General features: G+C 42.8%; 1 protein-coding gene across 3 annotated transcripts in view; it reads right to left on the reverse strand.

Moving 5' to 3' along the window:
- Nucleotides 1–16,669, reverse strand: part of PAPSS2 (3'-phosphoadenosine 5'-phosphosulfate synthase 2) — a 75,802-nt gene that overhangs the window by 14,820 nt on the left and 44,313 nt on the right. For all 3 annotated transcript variants that reach the window (XM_045197734.3, XM_053922876.2, XM_045197736.3), the window contains exons 2-8: nucleotides 16,331–16,448; nucleotides 12,812–13,047; nucleotides 11,706–11,844; nucleotides 11,024–11,142; nucleotides 10,780–10,893; nucleotides 8,590–8,701; nucleotides 287–492 (exon numbers count right to left, since the gene is read on the reverse strand). In XM_045197734.3, coding sequence (XP_045053669.2) covers nucleotides 287–492; nucleotides 8,590–8,701; nucleotides 10,780–10,893; nucleotides 11,024–11,142; nucleotides 11,706–11,844; nucleotides 12,812–13,047; nucleotides 16,331–16,448 — 1,044 coding nt within the window. The remainder of the gene's footprint in view (nucleotides 1–286; nucleotides 493–8,589; nucleotides 8,702–10,779; nucleotides 10,894–11,023; nucleotides 11,143–11,705; nucleotides 11,845–12,811; nucleotides 13,048–16,330; nucleotides 16,449–16,669) is intronic.

Consider the following 16,669-nt stretch of genomic DNA (forward strand, 5'->3'; position numbering starts at 1 on the left):
CTAAATTATCTACCCAGCACAGTTGTTCTCCATTTAGCTCCGAGACCCAGACATCACTGGGTCCAAGGACACAAGAGATCATTTAGACCAGCCCTCAGAATAAAGACATTTCTTCGCCCCTTTCTAAAAAGATCTCCAAAGCAAAGCCTGCAAAACCTCCCTTAGAAATGTATTCTTCCATCTAACCCCAGTTTTTCTAAGTCCTTCATGAAGGAATTAAAAAGAACTATTTCTGTGCCAACTTGGAAGAGATCCAGGAAACCTTTCCAAAGGTTTGGCGACTTACTTTGATGTGGGGATGTTTGGCGCACGTGGTCCCCCACACACGGGAGCACCGCTCCTCTTTCCGATGTTCATAGAACTCAGGGTCTTGCAGGACAGCCACCCTCCGTCCGCTATGCGTCAGGACCACCTTGCTGCACCCTTCCAGCCGCGTCTTATCGTCCGCAGAGACCGGCAGCACGATGGGAACGCTCAGGTTGATCACTCCGTCTGTAGGAAGAGCCACGTGGTGCGTGAGCATGGGATACGGAGTATGCTGTCCTGTAAGGGTGACGCGGATGTGCACAGTGTCCCTTCCAAACAGTCCCTGCAGTAGGCCCTGAGGCCTACAAGCAGCACGATTGGGTAGCCTGCCCCAGTCTCCCGGGAGTCTGTGAAGAGAAGTGCTCACAGGGCATCTCAAAGCAGGAGGTGGGGCATTTGTGAAAAACAGGCTGAGTTGCAAATCATGGAGGTTGCTTCAGTAATTTGGGTGACTGGCCAGGGGTGTCTCCCTTCTGGGCTCCCTTCTTAAAGCTTGGTCTTGGCCTCAATGCACTAGGAAGCTTAAAGTCTTTAAGATCCCAATTAAACAAAGTAAAGGTTGTCAAACCAAACCAATCCAAAAACCTCCAGTCTTTCCTGGAAATGAACCTGGTAACACCGTTGGCAAGTAATTTACGATCTGCAAGTCTCTACCTGCACTGCCAACATATTGAATTGAAAAAGAAAAAAAAACCCCAGACAATATTAACCAACAGAACCCCAAACTGTTCTTTGTTTACTGTGGTGCAGGCACAGTGTCACCTGTAAATGTTTTTGAAAAGAAGCATCAGTCAGAAAAACAGGGTGGAGTGAAAGCCAACACAACATTTATCAACTACAGCTCAAGCACTTGCTCTGGAGAGGGAGCACTTCCACCTTTACACCGAGTCTCTTACTTTAAAAGGTATCTGAGTAAACCGGATACTCTGGCTTCCTAGCACACCCGCAGCAAACGGAAAGGTGTGGCATGTGGTGTTCAGAAAACTCACATTTTCAGGGGCGAGAAATGTCAAATGATGGCTTGACCACAGAGGAAGAGACAGGAAAACTATCGAAAACCAGAAACTGTGATCGCTAATTTCATGTGTCGACATAAAATTATGTGTCACAGTACCCAGATGTCTGGTCAAACGTTATTCTAGATTTCAAACATTTCTCTGAAGGCATTTTTAGATGAGATTAACATTTAATCTACTGAGTAAAGCGTATCACCCTCTGTGAGGTGGCGGGCCTCATCCACGCATTTGAAGGCTTTCACAGAAAAAGTCTGACCTCCCAGGGAGCAGAGGGAATTCTGCCAGCAGACTACGTTTTTTCTTTTTTTATTGAATTTACTGGGGTGACATTGGTTAACAAAATTATGTAGGTTTCGGGTGTACGATTCGGTAATACAGACTGCCTTTGGACTTGTACTGTAACTCTTCCCTGGGTCTACTGCCTGTCAGCCTACCCTGAAGATTTGGGACTTGTTAAGCCTCTGCAATTGCCTGCATTGACTCCTTAAAATAAAGAAACAAAGAAATAAATCTTTCTCTCTCTCTTCCTTCATCCCTCCCTTCCTCTCTCTCTGTCCTATTTCTCTGGAAAAAAACCACATTAATACAGAAACTAAAAACACAGACTGACGGGGGCTCCTTCAGTGTGAGGCCAACAGTCCGCCTGTCCGCCTGGCCTCCCTGGCCCCAGGGCACCCTCACCTGGGAGCTCAGCTACCTGACGCATAGAACGAGGGAGGGTGGGGTCAGTTTGTAAAGTTTCCTTTCTTTTTTTTATAAGTGAATAACGAGTTATTTGTTCTTTTTAGAAGGATATTTTTTAAATGTTTCTAGATAAAATGGTTAAAAGGTGTAGTTGTTTGTTTTTTAGTTTGGGTCTTAAAAGGATGCAGTTTGGCACCCTGGAAATATCTACTTTTTTAATGGAGTCGGATAATCGAGGTAAAAAAAGCACACAGCTGTTCTCCCTTCTGTAATGACATTCTAACAGTGTCACCAATACGTCAATTGTACTTACAGGTAAGGAAATGGAGGCATTAAAGAACATGGGGGAGATTTCTGGGGAGTTCCCGAGTGTAAGACACAGAAGGAAATGAAAGGAAGATGAGTAAAGAAAATATTGAACTCTGGAGAAAACAAATGTAGTTACTTCTGGATTTGAGGAATGTACCACAAATTAATGAAGTATTTTCAACCTAATTTTCAAAGTCCAACATTTAGAATGCCTCCAATAGAATGAAAGATCTGAGATCTGACTTCCATTTCGGGGGCAAAACACCCTCTCTAGTAGCTATAAAACCGGAGTTTCCAGGCTTCTCACTTTACACCTTTTAAATTTTCTTCAGAAGTTCCTGGGACGTAAGGAATGTCACAAGATACAGACAGCAACTGCCAGCAATAAAGAAACCCTGTCATAAACCCCATAACCTGCTCAGGGAGCCCTTACAAGCCAAGAAAAAGACATTGTGCACAGAAAGTAATGGGTTTTGTCACTCAAATAACTCCTTTGTTTCAAAGTTTATAGGCAATAGAGAGGCCAAGCCCTGCTCAGAGCACACTAAACCCAGTCGGATGTTCTCCCTTTGCTACCTGTGTCCTTCACTTTCTCTGCTCAATGTCCCCACCTGAAAACTGGTATAATAAGTAATATGTATTTCCCTGGGTTGCTGGGAGGAAGCATACTGTAAACGCTTGTATCAGTGGAGGTTTATGGTGAAAGATAATTAAACCAATTGTATAGTGTCCTTGAGAAAAAAAGAGAGAGGTTAACAACACCTTCAAGGATACCGATGATCTAGTTAGAAATCATGTTCTCTGTTGATTGTGGAATACTGACCACATTGCTTGTAAAGAGTGACTTGACCCAAATAAAGTAAAACAAAATGCAAAGCACAAGAAGGGCAGGGTGCTGGAGGAAGCCTAGCTCTGACTGCAGCGCGCTTGTAGTGGTGTCTTCCGTCAATTATTCTGGGCTGAGACCCAAGGAATACTCCGCTTTCTTGTAGCCACTTCCTTCAGTCCCACCAGGTTCCTGCCCGGTGCAGCCTGTGACCCACCTTTGTCTTGGCCTTCAGTGGAAATCCAAACCAAGGAGCCAGCACTTCCTGACAAGGGTGTCAGGGCAAGGGAGCTAAGCTGGGGGATGTTGAGGAAAGAAGTTCTACTGAATAATAATGCCACCTGTAGCTACAACTCCGCACAGGTATACACAGACTTACTGCGGTATCCTTATTATTATCTTTGTTACTTTTCTGATACAAAACATATCCGACAACTTAACTCTCTGCTGAAACATTTTCCATAGCTTTAAACACTGACTCGGGCTTTTAGCCTTTTCCCACCTTGTACCTTACGTGGGAACTGCCTAGGTTGTTTTATTGCAATATATCTCACTTTAGAAAAGAGTATTGTGGTTTTTTCGCCATGGTTAGTCCAACACATAACTTCATGTTCAAGTGAATAATTTTACTTTTGCTTTAAATAATTTTCAAGCCTTCTGTTTTAACCTCTTAGATCTACTTATTGGCTGTTTGGGGCTGTTTCTAAGAAAGAAACTAAAGTACTTTTTATTACTTATTTTGGCTTTTTAAAGAAAAAAACAACAATGGGGAAAAATACCAAAGATAAATGATATCTTTAGAATTTAACCTTTTCATCCTGGGACAGCACAGAAGTTTATGGTCACAGCGAGTGTGTGTTTATTCCCAGTTCTGTAACTGTCCGTCATCACTGCTGTGGGTTAAATTCACACATAATCACACATCACAAATAAGTGAAGTACATCACTCACAATCCACCCAGGTGCATCCACTTTAAATTGCATCTAAAATTGACTTGTCCTTCTGCAATTAAAAATGTTTAATAAATGTTATGGGAAAAGTTTCCAGATTTGTGAAACTACACAAGACCAATACTCAGGAGAAGTAAATAGTGGAGAACATCACAAACTTTTAAAATCTCAGGAACAAAATGTGCAACAATTTAGAAACAAGTTTACTTTTGTCAGCCAAATACATTATAAACAACAGCTGCATCTCATCCAGAAATTTCCTGTTATTTGGACCCCAGTCAACGGAAGAATGTAGTACTATTCTATTAGAACTGGTCAGATCAAGAACTGTTAGCAAGTCCAACTAGTTCATTTGGATTTAAGTTAGGTTGTCAACCATTTCTAATTAATATAAAATATCTACTTATAATAATTGAACTACCCCTTTCCAAGGGGTACTTGTAAAGTTAAAGTACATACCAGAAAGGACCATGTCTAGAAAAACACAAACACAATTAAGAAACACGTTTTCAGCTCTCTAACAAAATAACCCTATGTCAATGTCAAGGAACAGATTCCTATTATACAACTTCACACATACGACAAATATTCTGAGCTCTTTGCTACTCTTATTTTAGAAAACAGAATATACAAGAGCAAAAACCTGGTGAAACCAGATTTGTACTGAACATTATTCAATACAATCCAAAAGCATTATTTCAGATGACTATATGTTTTAAAAATAATTTTAACATATATCAATAGCTCCTCCAACTTTGGAAAGAAATTTTCTCTTGCACATATGTGATGGCATAAATATTACAAATAGTTCCAAACCAGGCTTTGGGAGAAGATACAGAAGCAAACTTCTCTAGAACATCTTAGAGTCCTAGATGTTTAGAGGATGTGAAAATATGCTCAGTAGAATAAGCACAACTGCTAGGGCCAGGATAACCTGTATTTGAACTGAGACTTCACATGAGTTATTTAACCTTTCTTTCCCCATACGCACGTCTTCACAGTGGTGCTGCACAGATTAAATGTGATGTCTAATGTCAAAAGCCACAGTCAGACCACATCACGTGTGGAATAAATGCTGGCAGCATAGAAGGAAAGCCCCCAAGCCTTGCGCCGAGAACTCAGAGCCACGGAAAACTTAGCGTTAAATGATCAAGTCTCACAAAACTGGCATGATATGACCCTCCTAGGGGCCACCAGTCAAGAGCACAAATGGTATATTATCTCTGGTATCTTTTTCTATTAATTGACTTCCATAGGAGTTGAGGAGGCTTCTGAAGGGTGTGAAGAATTTTGAACCCTGCCTACACCTGGGGCTACACAGGCATGTCCAGCGGACTCCAGCTGCAGTGGTAGATGGTGGAGCCAGTGGAGAATTCCTACAGGACTCAAAGGAGTCTTGCGCAAAGCCCCAGAAATAGGCCCCACCAGTTGGAAGTGGGTAAAGATTACGGAAATAGCATGACATCTGGTCTTACCCCACCCCCCACATAGCCCCACTGGCAGCCGTAGGAGAATAGAGGCGAGAGTACAGATTGCAAGAGTTGTTCACTCAATTCTCTGACACTGTGGGGCTCCGCAACCTGGTAAGAGAGTCCTTCCCACTTGAGAAAAAAGTACATGAACTGCCACAGCCCTCTGGGTAGAAGGCCAGTAGTGACTGGAGTGAATGGGCAAGATCTGCACCTCTGTGGGTGCAGAGACACTGAGATCCCCGTGGCAAGTGGCGTATGGCTGTGGGCCTAACTCTGGAACACAGGGAATACCTCCTGAGAATCCCACAAACCCTTGGGGGTAGGCTTTGGAAAGAACTGGGATTTCTATATGAGCAGGGAGGGGTCGGGAACTAGTGGGTTCAGTGTTAATGGGAAAGTAACCTCATTTGTATCCTCGGACAGGTGGGCTTGTGGGAGGGGTGTGATAAACACCGGGATTACATGGGAAGGGAGAGCAGTAGTAAGTGCTTCACCTACCTCACGGTAGTTAAGAACCAAATGAGAAAAAGCAAAGCAACATGTTTTGCGAATTGAAGAACACCATAAAATGAAATTGAAATGGTATGAGAAGGAGGGCAAGAGATTTTGTTTCCATTATCTAGATGGATTATCTGCATTAGCTGTTCTTCATCTTTTTGGATCATAAACTCCTTTTAGAATCCATCAAAATCTAGGATGACCAGGAAAAATGCCTCTTCTCCCCTTCCTAAAACACAAATGACTTGCCTACTGCAGGATTTTGTTGTCGCCACTTGCTGAAGTCCTAGACCCCAAGTTGAGAACCCCTGCTTCTATTAACATTGACCTCTGCAACCACACCCACCTCCCTGGTATTTTTCTTTAAAGAACAAATACTAGTCAAAGGTTACAGTCCTGTGTCTGTAACACAGTCCTCACTTTCAAGGTGGCTCATATTTCTTTTGGCCACAGCTCTGGTTTGTATGCCCATGGTCAACCTCTTGTTCGAGGCTGGCTGCTGAGTGATGCAGCTTGTGTTCAGCGTATGTTGCAATTAAGACATTGAGGTCAAGGTCAGCCTATAAATGTTTGTTGTACAAACATCCCAACCTACTAACTCCTATTGGAAAGGCCATCTGGGGAGCAGCCGGATACGGAAAGAGCCCTGGGCCAGTAGTCAAGAGACTCTGGTCTCTGGTCTTGAGCCCCTCACCCACCCGTGGTAGGAACTTCAGCAAAGTGCCTGACCTGAGGTCAGTTTCCTCATCTGTAAAGTGGGATAAAATAGTTGCTTGTCTTCCAGAGCTTCCATGAGAATCAAATGAAATACCTGAGAAAATGCTTGGCAAACAGTGAAGTGTTGTACAGATACGCATTATAATTATTAAGGTAAGCTAGTAGAAAATCAAGTGTTTTGGGAGTGCGATTCAATCTGAGAAGTGAAGGTCTCAGGTTTGGGGGCATTATCAGCCACAGCTGTTAATGGAACAGCTGATAAAGGGAATGAGGGGAGAGGGTCCATTTTGACCAGAGCCTTATTTTGAGCTCTAATTCTGACTTGATGCCCCATCCCCCAGGCAGAGAGCAGGCCCAGAATGTGAACATCCTTCCCAAGAAAGAACATCTGATTTGATTTTTTTCTCCCTAAAAGCTTTGAGCCCTGCTCAGCATTACAAATTCAGGGTGACTCTACCACCATCCCTCCCACTTATCAGCCGTTCTCCACAGTCTTGTAACAGACAAGTTCCATTTGATAAGCTCAGGCAGTTCGAGGAAGGAAATGATCATAGAAGGCTCCGGAAGCTTTCTGAAGAACACATGTTTCTGACCTTGGCCAGATCAGTACTCTAAAAGCCATTCAGCTTGTGCCCAGAAAGCTGCCTTAATGCCCCCTTGTTGGAGTTTAATGGATGAAGCCATTCTAATATACAGGGTCTGGCACAAATAATGCCCCTGTTTTACTATAAAATCTTTTATTACAGAATCATAAGCATGCAATTCTGTAACATAACAATACCACACTCAAGCATACTATATGACATTTTAGGTGAAATGGTCAAATTGAAACTATAAATTATTACACCCATATTATTACCCCACCAACCACACTCAAGCAGGCGTTACTTCTGCCAGGCCCTGTACTGCATGCATGGGCATGAATGCTGACACTCGAGCATCCACCAAGGAAAGCAGCTGCTGCAATGATGGTTTACTGAGCAACCTGGAAGGTGAGTGGTGCCCTGCAGGTCAGCAATGTGTGTGGAGTCGACCGCATTGTCCAGAGGGTCCTAGCATCCGGCAACTACACTTCTGCCTGTCTGCTGCTGCCTTCTAAGTATCCGGGGCCAACAAAGGGCCGGTGGAAGTAAAACAGTCGTAACCATCTCTTGGCTCTGTGTGAAGGGAAGACCTTCAGTTCCTTGTTTTTCAACAATCGATAATCCTTTGAGGATAACCAGTAAATCTGTTCAAATGGAAGCTCATATGTAATAGAATCAGACATGCCGTAAGTGGTCTAAATGTTTTCACAATAAGATTTACAAACCAAAGATTGGCTCCTATTAAGACTCTGAGAAAGATATTTCTCTTTAATAACAGAGAGTAGCAAGAAAGGGAAGTTCCAAGGCTGGGTAATGTGTTCTTGAGCAAGCTCTGAACCATTTGGAGATGGGAGGTCAACAGAAAAGAGAGGAAATGAGCAAAATCAATGGTCAGAATTGTACAGTCTAGAAATCCATCGGCTGAATCACTCTTGACTTACACAAGGCAGGGACACGATGACGTAATAACTAAAGTTCTAACAAGTGAAGTGACTTTTCCAAAGCCACGGGAGTATGTGGCAGAAGTAGATCATGGATGCTAGGATGTCTGAGTCCAAAGGAAGTCCCCCTTTCCTTGACACCATGGTAGCGGTCCTTCAGCGGTTGTCATGAATGTGCCCATCAAGAAGAAAACAGAAACTGTCATGATTTGGGACACTTCATTGAATTGGCCAAAGAACAAAAAAAATAATAATAAAGACAAAGGAACAAAGAAAAACCCATACCATCTAGCAGAGTGCCGAAGTGGGTAACCTGCAAGTACTCCTTTTCCCGCAGAAAACCCTTGAGGGGAGTGGCCCAGCCTTCACTCAAAACTTGGACCCACTGAAGATCCAGCTGCAAAAGAGGGAAAGCAGGTGAACATTTCCATAAGCTCCGTTGTTCAGCCATCTGGTTCCCGGGCAGTCCTTTCTTACTCAGTTGACAGGAGCATGAAGGCAGAACCTTTAATGTCTTTAGTATTCCCATATGTGGGGGCCAGATAAACTGGAGTCTAGAACTTTCCTACAGGGCAGTGGTGGAAAGATTTCACATTGAGATGATTTATTTGAACACTTTAGGCTACATCTATCCTTATGGTGTGCAACTGTGTTGAACATTCACTGTTCATTCTTTTTTTTTCCACGAAAATTCTGGGCTGGCTACATTTTCTCACCAAATGTACTATGACAGGGGACCCCCCCCAAAATGGAATTTATTTATAAAAAATCATGTATTTACTCTTACATGTTTAAACTTCAGCCACCTTCAAAATACTCTCCATTTGATGCAATACACCTATCAAGACGTTTTTTCCACTGCTCAAAACAGTTTTTGAACTCATTGATTTTGACGCCTTTTAGTGCTTCCGCCGTTTTTTGTTTCACCTCTTCCCCCTTGGCAAAACGTTCCCCATTAAGGACTTTTTTCATCCAGGGAAACAAAAAAAAAAGGTCCTTGGGGCAAGATCAAGTCAATAGGGAGGGTGTCCTGTTGTTTTGGTCAAAAACTGCTGAACACTCAGTGTTGTGGTGAGGGCAGGTGTGCTCATAAACTGTCCATCATGAAATGGGCGAATGCATTGAAAGAAGTTTAAAAAATATTCACTGAAGCCGAACACAGCCTCTCACAACAATGCCAGCTGTTACACCGATACAGATGGGTTCCTGTCACACTCACCTATCAAGGGAAGACTGTACTACGAGGGGCCTGCACTCCAGAAGATAATTCTGGTTTTGGGGGGGGGTCCTCTTCTTGTATTTAGTTGACTGAATTGGGCAAACCATTGACTCTAAGATAAAATTCCAAAATTCTTAGCATGATACGGAAAGTCCTCGAAGCTCCAGGCCAGGGGGCTTAAGTAGGGACTTCCACCTCTTCCCATTCCCCACTTGGGAGCCTATTCACCAGCAATGCCAGCCAATAGGTAGTCTAAACACACACGTGGTTTCAGGCCTATCCTCCTTCCCACCTGAAAATTCCTATTCATCCTTTAAAACCCAGCTCCTGGGTCACTGCTCTGAAACCTTTCCTATCATCCTTAGGACTAAAAAATATGAATTATTAGATTATTTGAAGGTTTTTTTTTAAACCTTAAAGCCTATTTTGTTCATGGAACCATGATTTCATACTGTAATTATAATTATGTTTCTAATCTGCCTGGACCATCGGAACACTCAGATTTTATTTTATAGAGTCGGGGGTCTGTGCATAAACTCGTCATGACTTATTAGAGTGCAGGGACTTCATGAGCTGAAGCGCGTTCTCAATTCATTCTGTCTCTCATAAGAATGTCCAAGGCTTTAATAGATAATAAAGATACCAATGAAAACATGGTCCACTCGTACGGACCAACTAACATACAAGGCCCAGGCATGTGCCGAGCAGCCAGCTGGGGTTGGACCTGGATCTCCCAGGCAGTAAAATAAACGCCACTAAAGCTGTCTCCCTCTCTCCTCGGACTGGACGCTCCCCGATGACGGGAGGGCAGGACTGGCAGAGTGGAAAAAGATTGGCATTCACATCACTTCAGTTCAAGGTTGCTTGTTGTTTTCCCCAAATTCTTTCTCGATCGCCCAAGAAGCTCTTACATCCAGGGCAAGTAGTCTGCCAGCAGCTGCCAACATCTCTTGCCTACAACTTGGCATAACCGAAGGTATGAAGGCAGTCCTGTAAAATTGTCCTATGGAAATATAGCGTTACCTTCCCTCCCGGTCTGCCTCGGTACCCAGCAGTGATCACCTGCCCTGTGGCAACTCTTGGTGACAGATTTGATTGGAGAAGAGGTTTTAAAAAATTGACAAAATGAAGCATTTTTCTTTATGAACACTGTATTTCCCTTATTCATACCGCCCATATTATTAAGAGCAATTATAAATGGATTATAACAACTAATATCAAGCCTAATAGCCTTTGGCCAGTCTGCACACCATTACCTTGGTGATTGACAGTGAAGGGAGAGTTTCAGCCTCGGCTCGGACTTGGTCCAGTTTGTTTTCCGGCACAAAGAGCTCATGGATGCCATTGATTATAGTATGGGGTACAATGTTCTGCAATGAGGCAGAATTGGTAACAACTTGAAATGAAAACTTGAAGAAGAATGTTTCAGCAAATACATGCTCTTTCATCATCTTATTAAATTAAAAACAAAGAAAATGACAAGACAACCAGTGTACCCACCTGCTCTTGTAGCAGTTCCACTACCTGCTGGACACAGTCGCTCACGGAGGACAAGTTGGTTTTAAGTACAAGCTCCGGCGTTTCAGGTTTCTCATAATCAGAATCGATGCCTGTAAATCCTGTGAGGCAGATGGGTGGGAATCACATCTGCGCCGACAGAACCCTCTTCTTAAATCAATAAGGCAAAACAGATGTTGGACTAACGTGTTAAACTGAGAATTCGGATTATAACAGAAAAGGTCAACCAGCCATCTTTGACCTATAGCCATACGTGAGGAAATATACAGCTGTATTTTCAATAGAGAAAGCCCCAAATTATCCACAAAACCTGGCTAGCAAAGTCCAAGCTCCCTGCAGCTGGTTAGAATCAAAAAAGAAGACAAGAATATGGAAAGACTCAGACACACTCCTCCTACTCACATGCTCACATATACTCATCCATATTAGCTCCCTGAGCTTTATTGCTTATTGCTGAGGCAACAGCTCTTGAAAAACATGAGCCCACATTTTATTTAGTCCACGGACATACTGAAGGTATTATGGTGGGATAAAAAGTTGTGTATGCTATATGCAATTTTGGAAAACAGCTTTTGAAGATTCTGGCAGGTTTCTGGGAACAGACTGGCAAGGACCGGGGACCCATGTAAGTGGCAATGGTGCTCTGCTGGGCTGTTTCTCCTACCTTTGATCTCCCCTGCTCGGGCTCGTTTGTACAGGCCTTTCACGTCCCTGCTTTCGCAAATGTTTAAAGGCGCATCTACAAATATTTCAAAGAACCGCAGTCCAGCTGATTCATGGATTTTGCGGGCATTCTCACGATCCTGGAAAAAAAAGTTATGCTTATGAAAGTAAGAAGAGGCCCTGTTGGGGTCGCTCAGTTGATTAGGTCCTCCTCCCTATATGCCAAGGGTTTGATCCCTGGTCAGGGCACATACAAGAATCACCCAATGAATGGATAAATGAGTGGAACAACAAATCAATGTTTCTCTCTTTCTCCCTCTCCCTTCCTCTCACTCTCTAAAAAATCAATAAATAAAATTAAAAAATAAGAATAGAAAGGAACATAAGAAGAGCTTTCGCAATTAAAGTCTTCATCATAAAACATTGTGTCCTCTGGTATCCCACAGCCTGCAGATAACAGTGTTCTGCAGAGGCGGCAGGAAACTCTGCCTTCAGAGAAAGTCCAGAAACTTCGTTCCAGTAAACACCGCTCTCTCAAGGACTTTCAGAGAAAACAATGGCAAGGAATCTCTGCTAAAGTTCAGGGCTGGCAATCTGGGAGCAGTTCATTCAAAAGACATGTTCAAAGTACAGGTATCTTATTTGAAGCTCCCAGAAATTCCCTGGTGTAAAACAAGCAGAGTGACACTCGACCTCAGTGATTTCAACATTAAACACACAGAACCCGGTGCTTTGGAAGTGAACTGCTGTTTCCTTTAAGCAAGCCGAGCATTCTGAGTTTTTGGAGAAATGAAACCATAGAGCTTTAGAGTTTTTCTTGCTTAACATGTTCTTCCTTTCAGCTCTGGCCAAGTGTACCTCACAGTTGTGAGCGTGGAAGGGGTTATGTCGTCTGGTGCCCTGGCATCTGGAAATGAAGGAACTCTCTTTATATGACTAACATTAAATAGAGGAAATGAGGGAGTAAGTGAGGGGAGGAAGAAACAGTGGGGGAAATAGAAAGTTTACATTCCTCTGCACCCTCCCCGCCTCCCCACTGCTTTCCCTGGCAAGTCTGAGAGCCCAGGCGCTTTATATGAGGACCGAGTGCAGCACCGAGTCAGTTACCTTCGTGAAAGGAGAAATGAAGCTGGTAATGCAGACCAGACCGGCGTCCGCAAACAGCTTGGCCACCTCGGCAACCCGGCGGATATTTTCTTCTCTGTCTCCGGGAGAGAATCCAAGGTTTTTGTTAAGGCCATGACGGACGTTGTCCCCGTCTATGGAGTAGCACGGGATGGAGTGGGAGACGAGGTACTCTTCCAGAGCAAAACTGACCGTGGTTTTCCCGGCACCGGAGAGACCTGTGCAGAACGGGCAGGACAAGACAGGCATCGTCCCTGACCGTTCAAGATGACAAACTCGAACCTGATTCTATTTGTGGCCTGATCCTAATTTTTACCCAATTGAAGTGTAATTATACCCTTTTACAATCATTTGATTGATCTCAAATCAAAACCTTTAAAATCGAGAAAAACCATGGTTTACTACAAGTCAAGTACTTGCATTTCTTTCAAATCTTGAAATAACTGTTTGTCTCTAATTGGGACTATTAGCCTTTCAGAGCAAGTGAGGTTCATAAACGGGGGACCCTTGTGGGGCTGCATTTGGTCCCTGCTATGTGCTATTTTGCCTGCAGAGTGTTTTAGATATTAGAAAGTTGCACACAGAAATCCAGATTTTGGTTCTCTTGAAATTAAAAAAAAAAAACAAAAACAGAAGGCCTGGTAAGAGTGTCCTCATATCCTCTTGTGACAACAATAAGCTCGAGTGGAAAGGACAGCCAGGCTGGGTGGCCCACATCACAGCCATCTACAACAGAGCCCATACACTGTCCTTTGTTTCTGAACTTTTTCCAACATGACTCTCCAAACATGAAGGCAGAGAAGTGTCCTGAGCTGGCTGTGGACATATGCAGAACCGCCATGCTCTTGGGTGTTTGAGTCTTTCCACAGAGCAGAGTAACCAGATACCTTCTACTGTGGTTTCAGAGCACAATGGCTGGGAACACACTTTATAGTTTCTCTGTGAAGGAGAACATAAGGAGAAAGGGAAAGACATGCTACCTTCCAAAATTACTTAAGAGCTCAAAATCTAAAGTGCCCCGGAAAAGTAGCACTCTAAAAATTCCGTTGTCCTAAAGATCTCAGAACCTGAAGAATATTCCGTCGTGCCAAGCCACTGTCAGACAGCTGGGTATAGAAGAGGAAAAGTTAGGGGAAAAGAAAAGAAGGTTGAGAGGTTTCTACAGTGAAGACAGCAGGTGAAAAGGGGGGGGGGAAATAAAAAATATGAGAAAAGCAGGGACGAAGACAGAGAGAAAAGGAGACTCGGGAAGAAAGGTGGTATATGAAAGGTAAACAAATATTTTCCATGTTTGAGTTATGTTTCAAAGTCGTGCCCCTGGCCTTGCCATGGGATCATTAGAAGAACTGTTTACATGAAGAATGTGTTGGCCGTGTCTATAAATCATTGTCGAAGACACGGTCTGTTATGTAATTTTGCCTATTAAGTAAGTCTTAATAGTAGACAATCTATTATGTAACTCATTGTCTACTAGAAGTTCTGTCTGGTTGTGGGGCAGGAGAAATGGGACTCCTGACTCTCTGGGATATTCTCTCCCATCAGAAAATGAGAGAAATAATGGAAATTTCTTTTGATTTTGTTTCAGCACTCGGGAAACCTAGAGTGAAATAATAGTAACTGTATAAAACCAGATTGTTGCCATATTTATTTTTTTTAAAACTGGAGTAATACTAATTACATTTGTCAAGAGATTTACCACGGACTAGGCACTGTGCCAAGTGCGTATTTACTCTATTTCACTCAGTTCTACGTATACCTCTATGAGAAAGGTACTGTGTTTATTCCTCAGAGAGAGGTTAATTGGCTTGGCCAAAGTCACACAGTTACCGTAGGTGAAGCTGGAGCCCAAATCCAAGTCTCTGAATTAGAAGTATTTAGTTTCTTCCAGATGGCCTGGTCAATATCTTACCTCTGCAATGTTAGAATAAAAAATAAAGTAGGAAAAGATTATTTTTTAAAAGTAAGAAAAGCCAAAGGAAGCATACTCTTTAAAATTTTTCCCCTCTTCCACCAGTTCTTTTTCATTTTTCAAGGGTGTTCCACATTAGAAAAAGTGGGCACTGTGTGGGTGTCCCAATAAGAAGGTGGGCAAATACATGAAGGCAAACACCTCATGAAGACAAGCACCTAACGAGAGAAACATCTGGAACACAGCTGCGTCTTATCTGCTGCTGCCCATCATGTCTCCGAGAGGGAGTTGGGGAAAACATTTCAGGAAACACGATAGGTGAGTACTGCCTTTTGGCAGGGCCCTCGCCCACTGTCTATCCTCCCCCGGAAGCTGGAAAAAGTTCATGGACCAGGGAAGAATGAAACCAGAAAACCAAAAGCAAGTGCCCAAGTCTCTAGAAAAAACTTGAAAAAGAAGAATGAAGCTGATTTAGACACAAATGGGAAACACGGAGGATATTAAGAGAAGAGGCAAGGCAGGACCCTCTCTGCCGTATTCACTAGAATTATCTTCAGGTAAGAATATTTCAGCATTTGTGAATAGACGGTAACACGTAAGTTGCTTTCATAACCTGTATAAACATATCTTTGCATTTGGGGTCATCTCTATTTGAAATATTATGACTATAAAATGAATCTAATTTTTTCTTTTGAATCCAGGCTATCTCAGAATTTTCCCAGGAATCAACTACTTCTACATTGTACTCAAAGTATAAGGCCACAGCCCAGGACTGGTTCCAGTTCTGTCACTAACCCTTAGCTTTGACATTCTGTGGCTATAAAAACACAAGAAAAGGGAGATTCATTTGGTTACCTCTGTGGGAATGAATTATTTCTATACACAAGGGGCAATCCTTAGCTAAACAGAAATCCTTCTTTCCTTTTTGCAGAGAGTTTAATTTTTTTACACTAAGTACAATAGTTTCCCAGAATGCTAAAATATCAGAAAGCAGTAAAGAATCTTTCTAAACACCCAGAACTTTATGGTTGATGCCAAACGCTTGATGTCAAGTGAGGAAAGCCCCCTGCATGACTTCCGGTAAATGTGCTTAGGCATGAAGTTGAGTATCGTGCAATTTCTTAGGCCAAAAGGCCATGTCATCATCAGCTCATCCCATCTTCTCCTGACGAAGAGGAGGAAACTGAGAACGAGAGACATTCCATGACTTATCAAAGTCCTAGTTCTCACCAAGGGTCGAGTTAGGAGTGCACCCGGGCACCCTCAGCTCCTTCTAATGTTAAACATGTAATTATGTTACATCAATTTTTCCTTAAAATGTTGTGTCACACATCAATTTTTTAAAGGCTTTATTTATTTATTTTTAGAGAGAGAGGAAACGAGGGGGAGGGAGAGAGAGGAACATCAGTCTGTGGCTGCCTCTCACGTACCCCCTACTTGAGACCTGGCCCACAACCCAGGCATGTGCCCTGACTGGGAATCGAACCAGTGACCCTTTGGTTGGCAGGCTGGCACTCAATCCACTGAGCCAACCAGCCAGGGCCACACATCAATTTTTGATTAAAAAAAGAAAATCTCTCAACATGGCATACCCGTCAGCCACACGGTACATCCTCGGAATCCGCCCCTTGTTCCAACAACCTGCCCTCTCTTATTCCTGCTCACATGGTGGGCCTGATAGATGACATTGGTGGATTTCTGCTGGTTCTCCTACAAAAAACACAAGATCAAGTACAACAGTTAATAAGATAACAAAATATGTATAATTGGCATACAGAGTACCATTAATTCTACTAGAATACCCATCATGACTCTTTGAAAGTATATTTTGAATGAGATTATTATTGACACAATGCAAAAGTTTTGGTTCCATGACATTTTAAAATGTGCAGCTTTTGGTGAAATTCTTTTTTGGTGATGTGTGATCCAAG

Source organism: Desmodus rotundus, chromosome 4 (assembly GCF_022682495.2).
Source record: "Desmodus rotundus isolate HL8 chromosome 4, HLdesRot8A.1, whole genome shotgun sequence".
Lineage (NCBI taxonomy): Eukaryota > Metazoa > Chordata > Mammalia > Chiroptera > Phyllostomidae > Desmodus > Desmodus rotundus.